Source organism: Dermochelys coriacea, chromosome 2, assembly GCF_009764565.3.
Source record: "Dermochelys coriacea isolate rDerCor1 chromosome 2, rDerCor1.pri.v4, whole genome shotgun sequence".
In the NCBI taxonomy this organism is placed as follows: Eukaryota; Metazoa; Chordata; order Testudines; family Dermochelyidae; genus Dermochelys; species Dermochelys coriacea.
The window spans coordinates 181,546,461-181,566,095 of NC_050069.1; the positions used below are offsets into that span (position 1 = coordinate 181,546,461).

A 19,635-nucleotide genomic window follows, 5' to 3' on the forward strand; every position below is an offset into this window, starting at 1 on the left:
GTTTTGTTCCTGTTGAAAAAATGTCAGCGAAAAGGAAAATATTCATTTTCATAGAAACATTTCTTCAAAAGCTTTTGGATTTATATTGAAAATCAGAATTTTTTTTTTGGTTTTGGGCAACTGAAAATTTATAACTGAAAACTGACTTGGGGTAATTTCACTAAAAAATCAAAAACCCCTCAGTTTTTAGGGCTTGGTAAAAATTTCATCAAGTGGATGCTTCCTGTGGAAATTTCTGTTTTGACAAAAAAGCCAGGGGTGCAGGATCCAAGTGGCATTTACATGCAGTGGCATGTCCCTTCTTCAGCTCCTACGCATGGAGCGGCTCCCGACCCTTGGAGCGGCTCCCGACCCTTGGAGCAGGGCCATGCAGCTCCTTCTAGGAGCTGCATGGTGTGGCCCCTGACCCTGCGCCCCGGATCGGGGCCATGCCATGGCTTCTGGGAGCCATGTGGTGCGGCCCCTGACGAGCTGTGTGGTGTGGCCCCCGACCTGGCATGCCGGCTGGAGCGCCAGAGTGGGGCAAGCCCCAGACCTCGCTCTCCAATGGAAGCTTGTGGGCTGGCTTAAAATGGCTCTCGGGCCGAATCCGGCCTGCAGGCTGTAGTTTGCTCACCCCTCTGCTAGATATTGTACAAACATATAGTAAGAGCTACTGTCTTGAAGACCTTACTGTTTGAAGAGACAAGTAAAATAAGGGGTGGGAGAGGAACTGGTGGTTCAAAGAGGTGAAATGACTTACCCAACATCACAGGGCAGGGTAGTTGCAAACCCAGGAATAGAACCCAAGTTTCCTTATGGTTCCCTGTGCACTGAGCAACTGAATAAGCATCTTATTCTGCAAACTTGGTGCAACTCTGAGTAGTCCCATTGACTTTTCTTCTCCCTCACTATGGTGGCCACAGGAAACACATCTGCTGGCAATTTGATTAAAATGAATCTCTGAATTTTTGTTTTTGGCAATAGGCTTTTTAGCTAGTTGACATTTCTTTTTGCACTTGGTTTTCATTTTTTTGAACGCCTTGGCAGAGGTCAGTGTGACTGCCCTCTTTGGGAAAGTTATTCATTTTAAAACCTTGGATAATCATGAGCAAAGGACTGAACTTCTGGGCTGAAAGCAAATTTGCTACATGTTCCAAAGATTTTTACTCAAAATCTGAGCTAGCCACAAAAATGTATGATAGGGCTAATGAGGATGAGTGCTCTTTTGAATGGAATCCATGCCCTTTAGATTGGTGTATTGCGAAAGGGTAAAAATACGTGGTCAGATTGGCTCTTTTAATGGAAAAAAAAACCATGCCAGTTGGTCAGAGAGGAAGAAAACAGCAAGGTTCACCTTGTGGAATCACCCCCTCCGAGAGGGGTTTGGTGGCCCAGAGATTCAGGACACACCTCCTCTGCAACCCTGCATGGAGATGCAGAGAGGAGAAACTCATCTACACAAGGATCTCCTTTCTACACAGCAAGGTACTTTTAGGGTAAGCAACTGTTTCACTGCAACCCCACTGCCTCCTACAGGATTTCTGCTTGGAAAGTGTTGGATCATATTAAAGAAGTTCTATATTAAAATCACAAATGAGTCTGATTCCACATAGTTTAAATTCCAGGGTATTACTAATTAAGAGGTCTCTTAGTTTTTGGTACTGTTTCTCTCTCTCTCTCTCTCTCTCTATGTGGGAAACTTGCAAGCTGCTAATTGTGTTAGTACGTTCTAAGACAGAGTCTGTTCTCAAAGCAATTCTTTGTAAACAACAACAACTACTCACAGAGAGAGACTCAAAGCAATACTCTGTAACAACAGAAACAGCACCCAGAGACTCACCTCCCTTTTGTTGTATTCATCTCACTTTGTTAACAATCATGATTACAATAGAGATAGAGGATGTATGTGGATGGATGCTTGGTATGCATCCGATGAAGTGAGCTGTAGCTCACGAAAGCTTATGCTCTAATCAATTTGTGAGTCTCTAAGGTGCCACAAGTACTCCTTTTCTTTTTGGTATGGATAATAACTGAATGATCAGGAAGGTGCCAGCCTAAGAATTCAGTGTCCATCGGCTGAAGAAGGTGTCAAGTTGAAATAACCAGAGGACCCCTGGAGGGCAGACTGGAATCCACCCAACAGCCTCAGGAATGGGAGAACCAAAGAACAAGATAACATCTGGCAGCACGGAACCATCAGGAATGTGCCATTTGCTGACTGATTCAGCAACAGCATGATGAAGCAATTCCCATAGACTGGCATAGGAAGAAATTACGATAAAAATGGACTGTAGAAAGTGAGAACTTTGGGGTCTGATTCTGCAAACCAACTTCCAGGAGCATCAGATGAGCATCTGACAAGGCCCTGCTCCCTCCTCATATCCATGGCCAGTGGCTTGGCATGAGCAACTCTAAGGCTGGTAAATATGATAACAACCTTGCAGAACCTGTGTGTGTATGTGTGAATAAATATGAAATTGAATGGAATGTTATAGCTATAACTCACTGCTTACTAGGATTCTTTCTGTATTCACAATAAATGTGGCATTTTGCCTTTTCCCCTTTAATAAGATCCTGCTGGTTTTTATTTTATTGGTAGAACATTTTGGTGGAGAATTGCAAAAGGGGGAATACTGGTAAAAACCCTCGGTTATTGTAAATATTGGTGTGCACACCCCTAACTCTATTGAGCTAGGCATTTCTATTAGGTTAACCAGACTTGCTGGCCTCCGAGAAGGTAGCAGGGAAAAACAGGTTAACCAGACCTGCTGGCCTCTGAGAAGGTAGCAGGGGAAAGCATATAGATTAAGCTACGATTACTAAATCTAAGTCCTATTGTTCCCTGAGGTATCAGGGGCATCAAGAAGGCCTAAGGGCCAGACTAAGCTACTCGCAGAAATAAGGAGTAGCAGGTTCAGAGAATCTAGGCTGTGTCACTTGCTGACCTGTGCCAGGTGTGACGAGGAAATTTGATAAGCTATGATTTCAGAATCTAGGCTGTGTCACTTGCTAAGTAATACTAGGAGTGACAAAAGGATTGAAATATCTGTGTTAAGATGTTTAAAAGAAAACAAGGTAAGCCACTACCAGAGGGAGGAATGGAGTCAGAAGGAACTCCAACCTCACCTTTTGTTAAAAAAAAAAAAAAAATTACACTTTTTAAACAAATCCTTCAAAAATTTGAGCACAGTCCTTGGACTAAACAAGCCCTAGCAGATTTCTGCACTATTTCAGACCTAGAGGATAGATTAGCTCAGTATATCCTCCTATACAAACCTTCTAGTGCTGCCAAAAGAGATGCAGCAGCAATTTGGTTGTTGTGGGAGGCATGTAAGGATTCTTACCTCTGCTTGTCTTCATGTAAAGAGGAAAAGGCACAAACGGAAAAGGGAGCAGACAATTGGAAGGTGCTGGCTACAAATACCCAAAGTCAGCTGAAAATAGTGAAAGAAGCACTCCAGGAATGCAAAAAGAGAGAGAGATTCCTGGCAGACCAAGCTAAAGCCTCTGAGAAAATTGAAAGAGAGAATCATGTGCTCCAAGGTATGGTAAAGAAATTAACCTTGAAGCAGGGCAGAGCACCTGCAAATCAAAGTCATCATGAATCACTAATTAAGAGTCTGAGACAAAAATTGGGCTTTGCCTCGAAACAGGTAGCAGCTATTACAACAGGTGAAGGGGGAGAAGGTCCTATGTAGGGCACCCCAGGCATAATTACAAAGAGAAAAGAGAGTGAAAAAGTTAACTCTGCAGAGGCTGGAGGAAATTAAGCAGCTAAACTTTGTAAAAATGTTAAAAAGAAAAAGTATTAGAGGAAAATTATTCTTGATTTCTTTGCAGCCATTCTGAAGAAAAACATTTGAGGGAAAAACAGGTTATGAAATTGAATGGAATGTTATAGCTATAACTAACTGCTTACTAGGATTCTTTCTGTATTCACAATAAATGTGGCGTTTTGCCTTTTCCCCTCTAATAAGATCCTGCTGGATTTTATTTTATTGGTATAACTTTTGAGGGAAAAACAGGTTATGAAATTGAATGGAATGTTATAGCTACAACTAACTGCTTATAGGATTCTTTCTGTATTCACAATAAATGTGGCATTTTTCCTTTTCCCCTCTAATAAGATCCTGCAGATTTTTATTTTATTGGTATAACATTTTGGTGGAGAATGCGGGCAAAAAAAATGTTATACCAATAAAATAAAAACCAGCAGGATCTTATTAAAGGGGAAAAGGCAAAATGCCACATTTATTGTGAATACAGAAAGAATCCTAGTAAGCAGTTAGTTATAGCAATAACATTCCATTCAATTTCATAACCTGTTTTTCCCTCAAATGTTATACCAATAAAATAAAAACCAGCAGGAACTAATTAAAGGGAAAAAGGCAAAATGCCACATTTATTGTGAATACAGAAAGAATCCTAGTAAACAGTTAGTTATAGCTATAACATTCCATTCAATTTCATATTTATTCACACATTCATTCATACACACACACAGGTTCTGCAAGGTTGTTATCATAGTTACCAACCTTAGAGTTGCTCATGTCAAGCCACTGGCCAGGTGGCCTGGACATGAGGAGGGAGCAGGGCCTTGTCAGATGCTCATCTGATGCTCCTGGAAGTTGGTTTGCAGACTCAGACCCCAAAGTTCTCACTTTCTAGAGTCCATTTTTATCGGAATTTCTTCCTATGCCAGTCTATGGGAATTGCTTCATCATGCTGTTGCTGAATCAATCAGCAGATGGCACATTCCTGACGGCTCCGGGCTGCCAGATGTTATCTTGTTCTTTGGTTCTCCCATTCTTGAGGCTGTTGGGTGGATTCCAGTCTGACCTCTGGGGGTTCTCTGGTTATTTCCACTTGATATTGTAAATATTGGTGTGCACACCGCCAGCTCTATTGAGCTAGGCATTTCAATTAGGTTAACCAGACCTGCTGGCCTCCGAGAAGGTAGCAGGGGACCTGCTGGCCTCCGGGAAGGTAGCAGGGGAAAGCGTATAGATTAAGCTACGATTACTAAATCTAAGTCCTATTGTTCCCTGAGGTATCAGGGGCATCAAGAAGGCCTAAGGGCCAGACTAAGCTACTCGCTGAAATAAGGAGTAGCAGGTTCAGAGAATCTAGGCTGTGTCACTCGCTGACCTGTGCCCGGTGTGACGAGGAAACTTGATAAGCTATGATTTCAGAATCTAGGCTGTGTCACTTGCTAAGTAGTACTAGAGTGACAAAGAGATTGAAATATCCGTGTTAAGATTTTTAAAAGAAAACAAGGTAAGCCAGCGTCAGAGGGAGGAATGGAGTCAGTAGGAACTCCTACCTCACCTTTTTTTAAAATTACACCTTTTAAACAAATCCTTCAAAAATGTGGGCACAGTCCTTGGACTAAACAAGCCCTAGCTGATGTCTGCACTATTTCAGACCTGCAGGATAGATTAGCTCAGTATATCCTCCTATACAAACCTTCTAGTGCTGCCAAAAGAGATGCAGCAGCAATTTGGTTGTTGTGGGAGGCATGTAAGGATTCTTACCTCCGCTTGTCTTCATGTAAAGAGGAAAAGGCACAAACAGAAAAGGGAGCAGACAATTGGAAGGTGCTGGCTACAAATACCCAAAGTCAGCTGAAAATAGTGAAAGAGGCACTCCGGGAATGCAAAAAGAGAGAAAGATTCCTGGCAGACCAAGCTAAAGCCTCTGAGAAAATTGAAAGAGAGAATCATGTGCTCCAAGGTATGGTAAAGAAATTAACCTTGAAGCAGTGCAGAGCACCTGCAAATCAAAGTCGTCATGGATCACTAATTAAGAGTCTGAGACAAAAATTGGGCTTTGCCTCGAAACAGGTAGCAGCCATTACAGCAGGTGAAGGGGGAGAAGGTCTTACGTAGGGCACCCCCAGGCATAATTACAAAGAGAAAAGAGAGTGAAAAAGTTAACTCTGCAGAGGCTGGAGGAAATTAAGCAGCTAAACTTTGTGAAAATGTTAAATAGAAAAAGTGTTAGAGGAAAATAATTCTTGGTTTCTTTGCAGCCATTCTGAAGGAAAAACGGGCCCTTTTCCAAAGGAATGTCTGTAAATTAGCCAGGCAAAAATAAACTATCTGATTAAAATCATTTGACTGGACAATTTAGTCAAATTTGCTAAAAGAACATAAGGGGGTTCTATTGGAACTTAACTGCCTCAAATGTAAAAAGGGAATGTAAGATGTAAAAAACAGAGCAGTGTGGAAGGGATGTTAAGGAAAAGAAAATGTATCTATCTATGTGTGTCGAAATATGTAAAGTTCTAAGGACCAATTGGTTTTGGTTTTGTTTTAAATAATGCCACTAAAAATCCATTTGACTCTTTAATTCAAAGTTGCAAAACTGACAGACCTTTTTGCTAGACACAGGTAATTAGTGTTGTTTGGCTTTGGGATTTGGCATTTAACCCTTAAAAGGTAACTCAATACTTTACAAAATTTAAAATGTTTTTTAAGTTGTGGCTGCAGCAGGTCAGTCAAATCAGGAGAATAAAAAAAAAATTCTGGATTCTTTTTGTTTTTTGTAACAAAATAGAAGATGAGAGCTGTAGTAAATAAATAATAAGAAATTAAAAAAGACAGTGCCCCTCTGAAGCAACAGCAGGGGTGAGGTGCACAAAACAAAAAGAAGCAATGTTAGAAACACTGAGTCTTAAAATGACTCTGAGTAATCAGATTGTCACCTTGATAAAGGTACATGAAAACTCTATAAGCAAAAAAAAAAATAGTTACACCTTATGTAAAAATTGATACGGATAATGTTATAGAAGTTAAACTATGGAAGGAATGTGCATTTGCCCCAGAACATGTGCAGGATATATTGTAGAAGAGGCAAAAGAAATGCAAACATACCATGCTACTTAATTAAAATGCTATTAGGGCTCCAAAGGGAGCCATAATAGGTTGGAAACAAGAAAAGGAGTACTTGTGGCACCTTAGAGACTAACAAATTTATTTGAGCATAAGCTTTTGTGAGCTACAGCTCACTTCATCGGATGAAAGCTATGCTCAAATAAATTTGTTAGTCTCTAAGGTGCCACAAGTACTCCTTTTCTTGTTTGCGAATACAGACTAACACGGCTGCTACTCTGAAACCTATAATAGGTTGGGTTTTCTTTTTCAGATTGCTGTCTGTTTTGGAAGCAGAAGTTAAAAAAGTAATCAAAACTCTGGTGAAAGTTGATTGTGTCCCTTTTAAGATAAAGTCTCTGCGCTGCTGATGGCTTTAAATCCAAAAGCAAGAAGCGTCTGTTAAAATGCAAATTACCTAAATGATAAAGGAAGGAAAGAACTAGCAGCACAAAGGAGCTGTAGATAAAGGACATACCTGGTCAGCAAACAAATTGTCTAGATAAAAGGCATGGTATAACAAGATAATTTTAATGAATTTAATGAAAATAAGTACCCCTGTAACAATGTATAGTGTGTATGATGCATATGGTAATGATGCTTCTCAGCTATTACCTGTAAATAAACTTAAAGCTTAACACAGCAGGAAAAACATTATAAACTTGGTCTGCTGTATAAGAAGGAAAACCGAGATATCCCACCTCATGAATTTAATGACTAAACAGTGGGATAATTTCCCCAGAACCCTTAAAAGATAGAAGCCATTGAAACCTGGCCTGCCTATAGAACAAAAACAGGAAAATATGGGGATAATTCCTCTGTTTTGCCTGCAATCAGCAAGGGTATTTGTAAAAAGTATTTTAAGCAACAATCTGCCATCCCAAAAAGGGGTAGAAATATGTTCTTTTGTCTTTCAGAAAATCAGGAAAAGCTGATGCCAGCTGAAGAGCAACCCAATGTGTTTTCTGTTCTATGTTTTGTCTTGTCTTGTTGCTAGCACTGTTGTGTGTTTAAAAAAAAATACTGCAGACCTGCAGGTAATTAAAAATAAATTAAGCTCTCTGTCCCAGTTACAGGACAGCCTGATACAAAAACAAATACATGCCAATGTAGACTTGGTCCAAATTGGTCTGGATAACCTAAAAGCCCGATGGAATCTTTAGCAATGGCTTAATACTACCACATGACTTATGCATAAGAAAAAAATTAGAAATAGGAAACTACACAGCCATAGCTATGGGATGCACTGAAATGCAGATACTTGCCCTAGCTACTTTGGAATACGAAATGTTCTGGGTCATATTGGGAAATATTAAGGGTTTGATGCATTTGTTAAAACAAAGAAAGAGATCATTATTTGACACTTATCAATATGAATGGATGCAATAAGTTTCCAGTATTGTAAAACCAGACTTGTTAATGGGAGAAATTGTTGTCAAAATTGTACACCAACAATCCCTGCAGGCAAAGGTATTGAAGGTTAGCCCATTCCCCATATTACACATGGGATCCTTCTGGCTACCCTGGACCTCGAGCCAGTGGGCTGGGGAGGGAGGGAAGCTATTGGAGGTTATACCGAATGGACTCCTCAAAAGTGGGTGTGCCTCACCTTGCCTGTTGCCCCAGAACCTTGTAGTAAAGATACATCACTAGGATCATGTATGTGGGATGAACTGGAATCACAAACTCAAATTGCTTGACAGTACCTTCTCTTGAATAGGCTACATAGAAAGTGACACTGACGATTATAAATCTTAGTGTCAAAAGGGGGATTATGTTTGATCATATTAAAGAAGTTCTGTATTAAAATCACAAATGAGTTTGATTCCCCATAGTTTAAATTCCAGGGTATTACTAATTAAGAGGTCTCTTGGTTTTTGGTATAGTTTCTCTCCCTCTATATGTGAAACTTGCAAGCTGCTAATTGTGTTAGTACATTCTAAGACAGAGTCTGTTCTTTGTAAACAACAACTACTCACACAGAGAGAGACTCAAAGCAATACTCTGTAACAACAGAAACAGCACCAGAGACTCCCCTCCCTTTTGTTGTATTCATCTCACTTTGTTAACAATTGTGATTAAAATAGAGATAGAAGATGTATGTGGATGGATGCTTGTTGTGGATAATAACTGAATGATCAGGGAAGTGCCAACCTAAGAATCCAGTGTCCATTGGCTGAAGAAGGCATCAAGTGCAAAATAACCAGAGGACCCCTGGAGGGCAGACTAGAATCCACCCAACAGCCTCAAGAATGGGAGAACCAAAGAACAAGATAACATCTGGCAGCACGGAGCCGTCAGGAATGTGCCATCTGCTGATTGATTCAGCAACAGCATGATGAAGCAATTCCCATAGACTGGCATAGGAAGAAATTCCGATAAAAATGGACTCTAGAAAGTGAGAACTTTGGGGTCTGATTCTGCAAACCAACTTCCAGGAGCATCAGATGAGCATCTGACAAGGCCCTGCTCCCTCCTCATGTCCAGGCCACCTGGCCAGTGGCTTGACATGAGCAACTCTAAGGCTGGTAACTCTGATAACAACCTTGCAGAACCTGTGTGTGTGTGTGTGTGTGTGTGTGTGTGACTAAATATGAAATTGAATGGAATGTTATAGCTATAACTAACTGCTTACTAGGATTCTTTCTGTATTCACAATAAATGTGACATTTTGCCTTTTTCCCTTTAATAAGATCCTGCTGGTTTTTATTTTATTGCTATAACAAAAGCTCTAGGCTCTGCAAGAGGATGCTGCTGTGTAGAGTGCCACCTTCCCATGTTAAATTTTCCAAGGCTTGAGATCCTCTTTTATCAAACAAGTAAATGCAGCACAAAGCACCAGCAACCCAATGCTGCCCCCTGCTTCAACCCTGACCTGGAGGGAGTGCCAACAGGTAATACTTGGAGATTTGCTGTGTCTCAGATGCCTATATTTCCCACAGAGAAAATGGGACACCCCCAGACACTCACCTACCGGGCCCCCCATGCTGTTGCTGGTTCTTGGAACCCTGCCCCATTCCCCACCATGCAAGAGGCTGTTGCAAGGTCGCTGGAACCCTGTGGGGGCCCCACATGCTGGAACACTGCTTTCTCCAGCCCTGCCGCCCCCCTGCAGTGGGCTGGCATCTCCGCTCGCCCCCTCCGCACTGCACTCCCCTTTTTTTTACAAAAATGGGCATTGTCCTGTTTGCTCCTGCCAACAGATCAAGTCAGCAAGAGCAAACAGGACAAATGCCTCCTTCTGGAAAAAAAAAAGTCAGGATGGCCGGGACAGGGCTTAAAAAAGGGACTGTTCTGGTCAAAATGGGACATATAGTCATTCTACTGAGTCTCCCTGTTTATTCAATTCTTAGCCTTACTCTTGTTGTCAGTTGCACCATGCTCAACTTATTCGGAGGCTGAGTCTTTTGTCTACATCCTCCTTCTCCTCCCATGCATTTTTCCATGCAGTAATGCAGCCAGATACTAATTGTGCCATATCCAGAAATAAAAATATTCCACGTAATTTATCATGCAGCGGAATCAAACTGAAGCTTGATGGACCAAGATGGTACATGTTTAAAATAGGTGCTTTCCTCCTGTAAAACTATGTCTAGAGAACTATACAGCGCTTAATTTGTATTGAAAGAGGTGCCAGGGTTCAAACAATTAGATGCTAGGGCTCAAGCGATTTTTTTTAACTTTCATAATTGATGTGATAAGCCTAGAGATGCCAGGGCTGTGAACTGCCAAGCCTAGAGGTGCCAGTGCTCAGCTCTGGCATGCCCTGGCACAAATTAAGCATTGGAACTGTGCAAATCTTAATGTCCATTGTGTTTGAGGTTTTTCTGCTTGTTTTTAAAGATAATAAATTCAGGTCTTGTTTACCCTGTTTTACCTGGAAGGTGCAATGGGCAACTGGAAAGCTAGTAGGATTCTTGAGCAAGTAAAACCTGGTTGAGAAGGTAAATGATTTTTATTCACTCTGTTTAAAAACCCTTCTGTTCTTTGTTAACACCTATTTAACTCAAATGCACTATAACCAGTGGGGCAGAAGGTGTGTTTGTCAAAGTGTCAATATGCCTACTTTTTCAGTTAGAAGCTGGGAAAGCTCAAAACACTCTTTATGATAGTCAGAGAATCCGCCATCAAAACAGGAAAGGCAAGACTTCATTTTTCCCTTTGAGATAAAAACAGGGAAGGAATTAATGTAGACCTTTGATATTCATCATAAGGAAGCAAAAAAGGACACAGTCCCCAGGAAATATTTTGACAGCATCATGCCTTAATTATAATTTAGGTTTTAGGCATTTAGGCAAGGAAAAAGTGATTGTTTACATTAGGTTTGATGTCTCATTTATGCTTTTTTAAAGTGAATCAAATAAGAAACAGGTAATTCAGGATTGAGCCCATAGAAAGGTCCTTAACCCTCTGAAAGAGCTGTCCATTCTGGTCCTTATCTATCAAAGTACCTAGGCATGTGCTTAACTTTAAGCATCTGAGTAGTCCCATTGAAGTCGCTTACAGTGTTTTGCTGAGCTGAGGCCAGAGTGCTCAGTGTCATGTAAAATTGAGCCCTATATGTCTGATTTGATTACACTCAATCCAACTCACACACCGTGAAAGCCTGCGCAAAACCAAAAAAAGCCCTATAAAATTGGTTGGTGGACAGAGGATAAAGGTTTGAGGGATCTAGTTTGGAAGGTCAGCTGTAGTTTATGGACTCTTGTCCTAGATTGCCAGCAAGTTTAATGGAGAAGAAAAATAACCCAGCAACTAACTTCTGTGTGTGTTGTATTCTGGTTTTTGCTCTACTGTTTAAAAAAAAAAAGTATTCACGGAAATCCAGTTAAGAAAATAAGAATTTACATTATTCTAAAAAAGAATGACAATATCTAAAATACTGCCAGTGTCAAAGTTCATTATATAAATACACCTACATGGTTGCCCACTGAAACACACTCCTCCTGGAATTACTCATCCAGTTGCTGCAGGAATACAATTGGCTACTTTATCTAAGTGATAACTGCAGCCTATGGAAGTGTGTTAATTGTATTCCTGTTTTTCTATGAATAAACTCTAAAATGTGCACTCTAAGTGGAATGAACCTCTCCCTCTCTCGGTCTGTTCCTTGTCAACTCACATCAGTAGAAGGTCAGGAAAGCTAATAGGGAACAAGGCACTGCAGCATTTGAACTCAACCTTGCTTTCCTGAGGAATAAACTGACAATTAGTACAGGGATCAGCATCAAAAAAGAGCAACCCAGCATGAAGTCTGTCTAATTAGTCATATGAACTGAGGGCTTCCCCTCCACTTCCTCAAGAACACATGCCTGTCAGATCTTGTACAAAAAGACTTCTCTAACAAAATACTGAAATTAGGTTGAGAACAGGTTGCCCCATTTGAATAGCTTGATTAAACAACAGCATCTATTGCTGCAACACCTAATCCTTTGCAAACATGTTTGTTTGCAAGATAATTTCCAGACACTTGTTTTGCAACTAAATTGCAGGTCATTTCCTTCTTCTCCGAACAAATTAAAAATTGGCACTGTTCTTATCGCTAATCTTCTCGTTTTAATAACTTTTCTTATTTAGATGGAAAAATGAGCACGATGGAAAAATTGGAGATGAAAGCTGGATGAGATCCTTCTAATCCCAGAGAACTGTATTGTTTCAGTTGCAGTATATTTCTACCCTCGTTCTTTCTGGTTTTCTTTCTTTAATGTTGTATTGGCAGCCTTTCAGACCAAAGCCTCTTATTTATCCCTACAATATGGAAAACAAGGGACATAGCAGTGAAAGCTTCCCTATTATCATTAGTATTATTTATTTGTTAACTTGGCATCACAGTTGTGCCTAGCAACCACAGCTGAGATTGGGACCCCATTGTGCTAGATACTGTGCAAATGCATAAGAGACAGTATCTGACCCAATCTTGCAATCTAGGGCCCCAATCCTGCAATAAGGGCTTGCCCAAAACAAATGATCTGCTACTTTAATGATGGTGGTATAGTTAAAGAGAGACACCCCCCACACACACACACTTGTATATATGCAGTTATATTGATAATAATAAGGCATCTTCTCTACAGATACAATTTATTCCTGTAAGGGAATAAGCTATTCCAGTATAAGGCACCTTTATACTGATATAACTGTATCCATGTTAGGAGTTGTACTAGAGGGAAAAAAAAAATCACAAACCCAATCTGACATAGTCCTATCAGTACAAATACTGCATGTAGATCAGGCCTCAGATCCACGCAAGCAGACTCCTGCATCTGCCACAGAGCCCCACTGGCTTCAAAGGGGCTCCAAGTGGGTTCTGGAGTCTACCTTTACCAATCTCATTAAAGAGCATAGCCTGGAATTCACTGATCTCTCTGAGACTGCAGCCATGTTGCCCCTTGTGTTGGTTTCTATGATGCGGCTACACTACTGGACTGAGACTACTAGTTTCTTCCACACAGGCTACTAAACAACCATCAGATAACTTTTGGTCGCTAGTATCAACTTGAGATTGATTTAGTTGCATCTTTAAATGTTATCTCAGCATGTTCTGAGAATATTTATATAAATCTAAGTGTTTGTATCCTGTGAGATATATCAATTGTATACTGAGATCCCCGCCCACCCCCCGCCCCCAAAAAATCCTTGTCTAGGAGAGGTTAAAGCTTTAAGGTTTATCCACAGTAGCATATTAAATTTACTGCATCAGAGAAGACAACTGAGCTAAAACCTGACTGCCTTCAAAATGTGATGCTGGAATGTTTGGCTGGCATATGTCCTCCTCAGCTGTGATCGGCCTTTCAAGGAGCAATCTCTCCCTCCTCACAGTTACAAGGTGTGTGTCTCACAAGCAGCAGCATCACATACTCTGTGTGTAGGAGTGCTGACGGAAAACACATTATTTTATAAACTAAAGCCTAGAGATTGAATTAAAGAACTCCGACAGGCTCTGGCAGCCTCCACTGCCACCTCCACTTCCTCATTGTCCTCATCACATATGCAGGGTGTCACCTCCCTGATCTCCCCAGAGCTGATTCTGTCTGAGCAGCAGTCCCAGCACACTTGGCTCTATTCGGTTGGGCTTTTTCTTGTTGCAGTTTTGCCTATCAAATACTGGGGAGAGAGACAAAGGTAGAAGCGATTCTTATGCATTGAGTGACACTAAGGCCATGTCTACACTACAAAGTAGGGCTGTCGCGTGATTAAAAAAATGAATTGCATGATTAAAAAAATTAATCACATGATTAATTGTGCTGTTAAACAATAATGGAATACCATTTATTTAAATATTTTTGAATGTTTTCCTCATTTTCAAATATAATTGATTTCAATTACAACACAGAATACAAAGTGTACCGTGCTCACTTTATATTTATTTTTGATTACAAATATTTGCACTGTAAAAAACAAAAGAAATAGTATTTTTCAATTCACCTCATATGAGTAATGTAGTACAATCTCTTCATCATGAAAGTTGAATTTACAAATGTAGAATTATGTACAAAAAATAACTGTATTCAAAAATGAAACAGTGTAAAACTTTAGAGCCTACAAGTTCACTCAGTCCTATTTCTTGTTCAGCCAGTTGCTCAGACAAACAAGTTTGTTTACATTTGCAGGAGATAATGCTGCCCGCTTCTCGTTCACAACGTCACCTGAAAGTCAGAACAGGCGTTTTCATGGCACTGTTGTAGCTGGCGTTGCAAGATATTTACATGCCAAATGCACTAAAGATTCATATGTCCCTTCATGCTTCAACCATCATTCCAACCCTGCTGATGACAGGTTCTGCTTGATAACAATCCAAAGCAGTGCAGGCCAATGCATGTTCATTTTCATCATCTGAGTCAAATGCCACTAGCAGAAGGCTGATTTTCTTTTTTGGTGGCTCAGGTTCTGTAGTTTCCCCATCAGAGTGTTGCTCTTTTAAGACTTCTGAAAGCATGCATGCTCCATACCTCGTCTCTCTCAGATTTTGGATACCACTTCAGATTCTTAAACCTTGGATTGAGAGCTGTAGCTATCTTTAGAAATCTCACATTGGTACCGTCTTTGTGTTTTGTCAGATCTGCTGTGAAAGTGGTCTTATAATGAACAACATGTGCGGGGTCATCATCCAAGACTACTATAACATGATATGGCAGAATGCGGGTAAAACAGAGCCAGAGACATACAATTCTCCCCCAAGGAGTTCAGTCACAAATTTAATTTCTGCATTTTTTTTAACGAGCGTCATCAGCATGGAAGCATGTCCTCTGGAATGGTGGCCGAAGCATGAAGGGACTTGCAAATGTTTAGCATATCTGGCATGTAGATACCTTGCAACAACGGCTACAAAAGTCCCATGCGAATACCTGTTCTCACGTTCTGGTGACATTGTAAATAAGAAGTGGGCAGCAGTATCTCCCGTAAATGTAAACAAATTGTTTGTCTTAGTAATTGGCTGAATGAGAAGTAGGACTGAGTGGACTTGTAGACTCTAAAGTTGTGCACTGTTTTGTTTTTGAGTGCAGTTATGTAACAAAAAAATCTATATTTGTAAGTTACACATCTCCAATAAAGACATTGCATTATGGTACTTGTACGAGGTTAATTGAAAAATACTGTTTCTTTTTATAATTTTTACAGTTTAAATATTTGTAATCAAAAATAATAATGTGACCAGTGTACACTTTGTATTCTGTATTGTAATTGAAATAAATATATTTGAATATGTAGAAAAGCATCCAAAAATATGTAACACATTTCAATTGGTATTCTATTGTTTAACAGTGTGATTAATCACAATTAATCGCTGTTTTAATTTTTAAAATCACGATTTTTTTGTTAATCGCGTGAATTAACTGCAATTAATTGACAGCCCTACTACAAAGTTAAGTCGACTTTATGTAAGTTGACATTGAGTCTCTGATTTAAGCAAGTCGATCTTGCGTGTCCGCACTACTCTCATTGCGTCAGTAGAGTGCATCCTCACTAGCAGGGCTTGCATTGACCCACGGAGCACTGCACTGCGGGTAGCTATCCTACAGTGCACATAGCCGAGTGGAATTTTGGGATGGGCATGCAATGGTTTATGGCACCAAAACTTTGGCACGGGTGGTTATTGGAACATGGTGTTAGCCTCCCATAATGCACCTACCCACTCCTTCCCTCCCTCCCTGAAATCAACGGCAAACAAAGCAAGCCTTTTTCACGCCTTTTTTGGTAAGCCTGGGTTACCCTTGCAGACGCCATAGCATGATAAGTATGGACCCCGCTCAGCTGTACACTGTTGTTGTGAGCATTACAAACACCTCACGCCTTATCCTGCAGTATTTACACAGCTGATACACAATTTGCAGTTGCTGGTGACAGTCACACATCACCTCGACACGGTTGAGTCCAGGAAACAAGCACTGACTGGTGGGACCGGATCGTTATGCAGCTATAGGATGACAAGCAATGGCTGCAGAACTTTTGAATGTGTAAGGCCACTTTCCAGGAACTGTGTGAGGAGCTTTCCCTAGCCCTGAAGTGCAGCAATACTAAAGTGGCGATAGCCCTGTGGAAGCTTGCAGTGCCAGACTGCTACCAGTCAGTGGGGCATCAGTTTGGAGAGGGTAAATCTACCTTGAAATCTGTTGTGATCCAAGTTTTCAGGGCTGTTAACAGATTTCTGCTAAGAAGGGTAGTGACTCTGGGCAACATGCAGGACACAGTGGATGGTTTTGCCATGATGGTGTTCCCTAACTGTGGTGGGGCAATAGACAGAATGCATATTCCTATCTCGGCACCAGACCACCTTGCCAAAGAGTACATAAACTGAACAGGGTACTGCTCAATAGTGTTGCAAGTGCTGGTGGATCACAGGGGCCATTTCACCAACATCAACGTGGGATGGTTAGGAAAGGTGTATGACGTGTGCATATTTAGGAACACAGATCTGTTCAGAAAGCTGCAAGCAGGGACTTTCTTTCCAGAGTGCAAAATAACCATTGGTGATATTGAAATGCCATTTGTGATCCTAGGAGACCCAGCCTACCCCTTGCTCCATGGCTCATGAAGCTGTACACCGGCAGCCTGGATAGCAGTAAGGACCAGTTCAACTGGGGGGAGATAGCTCAGTGGTTTGAGCACTGGCCTGCTAAACCCATAGTTGTGAGTTCAATCCTTGAGGGGGCCATTCAGGGATCTGGCAAAAATTGGGGATTGGTCCTGCTTTGAGCAGGGGGTTGGACTAGATGACCTCCTGAGGTCCCTTCCAACCCTGATATTCTGTGATTTATAGGCTGAGCAAGTGCAGAATGGTGGTTGAATGTGCCTTTGCACATTTAAAATTTCACTGGCATTGTCTGCTTGCTAGGTTAGATCTCAGTGAAAGCAATAGCCTCATTGTTATTGCTGGCTGCTGTGTGCTCTATAATATCCGTGAAACAAACGGAGAAAAGTTTCCTCCAGGGTGGGAGGGTGAATGAATAATGAGCCTTTTCTCCTCAATCTGGTAAATTTTATTATGCACACAAACACACAGAGACAGCAAAGACAAGTAAGATAACCTCGGGCAAAAGGGCTGATAACACGGCAGGGGGGCGGGGGGGGAGAAACAAGGAAAGCTTGCTTACAGATGCACTGCCGTAACAATCAAAGGTGTGGGAATGGGCACCTTCTGGTTTTTATACCCTCACCTGGTGTTGAGTGCGAGGGATACCAAACTCCTCCCCACTCGCTGCCCGCAGGATGTTTGGGGGAGGAGGATGTAGAAATGGGTGATGATGGCAGCCGGTTCAGCATAGGCTGTAGAGGGACTTTAGCATCCAGCTGCCTTTCTTGAACCTTAGCCAGATGCCTCAACATGTCTGATTGCTCCTTCATAATCCGCAGCATCTCGTCCTGTGTGACACACTCTTTTTCCCTGCATGCTGTCCTGTCCAGGTCTAGGTTCTCGGACAGTGTGATCCTCCATGCTCTGAGCTCCATCTTGTCACTATTGGAGGCATGCATTAACACATTGAACAAGTCCTCCAGAGCCTTCTTTTTCCACCTTCTAATCTGTCCCGGTGTTGAGAATGTGCTGACGGACAGGGTTTCAGCTGCAAGGAATGCAAAGCACAAGGGTAGCATTGACAGTGCATACATTGTTTCTGATGCAAGGTTCATTTTTTTAAATTAAAAAACCATCCCTCAATACACTTCACTGCAAGCCACAACGTAATCACAACTGCTGGCTATTGCAAGAGTCTGTTTACTGCTCCAGCCTGGTGAGTAAGGCCATGAGGCATGGGCAAGAGGTCTTGTGCTGCTGTTTTTGTGAAGACATTCGGGGGATCACAAGTTGGAACTTGAGAAAAGCCCCATTTCTCCTAGCAACCTGGATGGTGTTTGAGGACAGGCACCAGTGTCGAGCCTCCCGAATAGTTTGCTTTTTACAAAAGCGGCATCGGGATGGGGGGAAGGGAGATAAAAAGGAAGCTGCCACCACCCCCCTTTCTTTCAATGCTGCTTGCAATATACAGTGATCCCTTCCAACCACAACCATGGCATGTTTGGGAAGCGTGGTTGTATGACCCAGATTTCACCAAATGGGGAGCAGATTACTTGTTGAATTGTTTGCAGTTTAAGGGCTAGTATTGAAGACTTCCCCTGTTTCCCCTAGGTGACTCTCTGCGATATCGCTTTGCTGAGGGTAACAGAGGCAGCAAGGGCGCAGATGCTACAAGTGTCTGGGTACAGACCTGGTCCTTACGCTGCAATACTGTGTGCTGCAACGATGCCAGCAGAGTTAATACTGGAGTAGTGCGGGAAAGTGTCCTACCATGGTGGATGGAATAAGGAAGCCCTTCCCAGAAACCTTCTGCAAAGGATTGCAGAGTATCTCCTTGAAAGCTTCCTAGAGATCTCCCTGAAGGATTCCCGGTCCATCCCCGTTCACATGAAGAGTCTTTTCTGAGAGCACCCTCTGCGTAGCTGGAGTGGCCACCGATACTCACTACACCTACTTTTTTGTTCAGATTAAACATAAAAAATAATAGCATGTAACCCTACAGTTTGATTGGAAATGTGTACTCACCAGAGGTGCCTTCCCCAGCATCACGCTCCGCCTCCAATTGGTCCTGTGAAGGGACAGGCTCCAGGGTTAAAAACAGTGCTTGGCTGTCGGGGAGAATGGATCCTCCGCTTGCCTGCCTCACATTCTCCTCCTCCTCAACAACGTCCTCCTCGTTACTCATGGTCGCCTGAGGCTCCTGAGAGGTATCCCCAGAGTGTTTTGGGGTAGTGGTGGGGTCGCCGCCGAGAATTGCATACAGCTCCTCATAAAAACAGCATGTCTGTGGGGCAGAACCAGAATGACTGTTCACCTCCCTTGTCTTCTGGTACGCTTGCTGAAGCTCCTTTATTTTCACGCAACACTGCTGCGTGTTCCTGGTTTAGCCCTTCTCCCCCATGCCCCGTACAATGTTGGCGTAGATGTCAGCATTTTTTCTGCTGGATCGAAGCTCTTACTCTGCAGGTAGGCCCAAGAAACCAACAGTGCTTTAAAGACTGGGGTTAATATCTGTAGTCACAATAGCATATTCTTCTTGATGTATGTCTCTGAGGTGGCAGCTAACCTCTCCCACAGGTGCAGCATTTTTCCTGTCACTGTTGCCCTTGTGGATTACCTTCCTGGCTGTATTGCTCAACCATACAGCTTACATTTTATTCCAGCAGATAATTCAATGACATGACCTGCTAATACAAGCAAGGCTCATCCCCACTGAAAAAACCTCATGGCATCATTCAAAGACCTGAGGGTATTGCCCAGAGGTTTTAT

General features: G+C 41.8%; 1 protein-coding gene and 1 long non-coding RNA gene across 2 annotated transcripts; one reads left to right on the top strand and one right to left on the bottom strand.

Moving 5' to 3' along the window:
* The first annotated feature begins 2,649 nt into the window (after positions 1–2,649).
* On the top strand, positions 2,650–4,976 carry LOC122458529. Its single transcript, XR_006278570.1, has 2 exons — positions 2,650–2,736; positions 4,910–4,976. It is a non-coding gene; the product is annotated as an uncharacterized LOC122458529 (long non-coding RNA).
* An 8,860-nt stretch (positions 4,977–13,836) lies between these two features.
* Positions 13,837–19,334, bottom strand: LOC122458492. Its single transcript, XM_043507123.1, has 3 exons — positions 18,892–19,334; positions 17,510–17,914; positions 13,837–13,958 (listed from the first exon to the last, which is right to left on the bottom strand). The coding sequence occupies exons 1-3, from the start codon at positions 19,049–19,051 to the stop codon at positions 13,837–13,839; spliced, it is 687 nt and encodes a 228-aa protein (XP_043363058.1). The 5' UTR covers positions 19,052–19,334.
* Between the last annotated feature and the right edge of the window lie 301 nt (positions 19,335–19,635).

What these genes read in the sequence shown, in the direction of transcription:
- LOC122458492 (XM_043507123.1), bottom strand. Translation starts at nt 19,051, where the DNA reads ATGAGTAACGAGGAGGACGTTGTTGAGGAGGAGGAGAATGTGAGGCAG. An exon ending in TGCTGGGGAAGGCACCTCTG is followed by an intron (nt 17,915 to 18,891) that starts GTGAGTACACAT and finishes CATTCCTTGCAG; the next exon opens with CTGAAACCCTGTCCGTCAGC. An exon ending in TCCCTCGCACTCAACACCAG is followed by an intron (nt 13,959 to 17,509) that starts GTGAGGGTATAA and finishes CTCTCTCCCCAG; the next exon opens with TATTTGATAGGCAAAACTGC.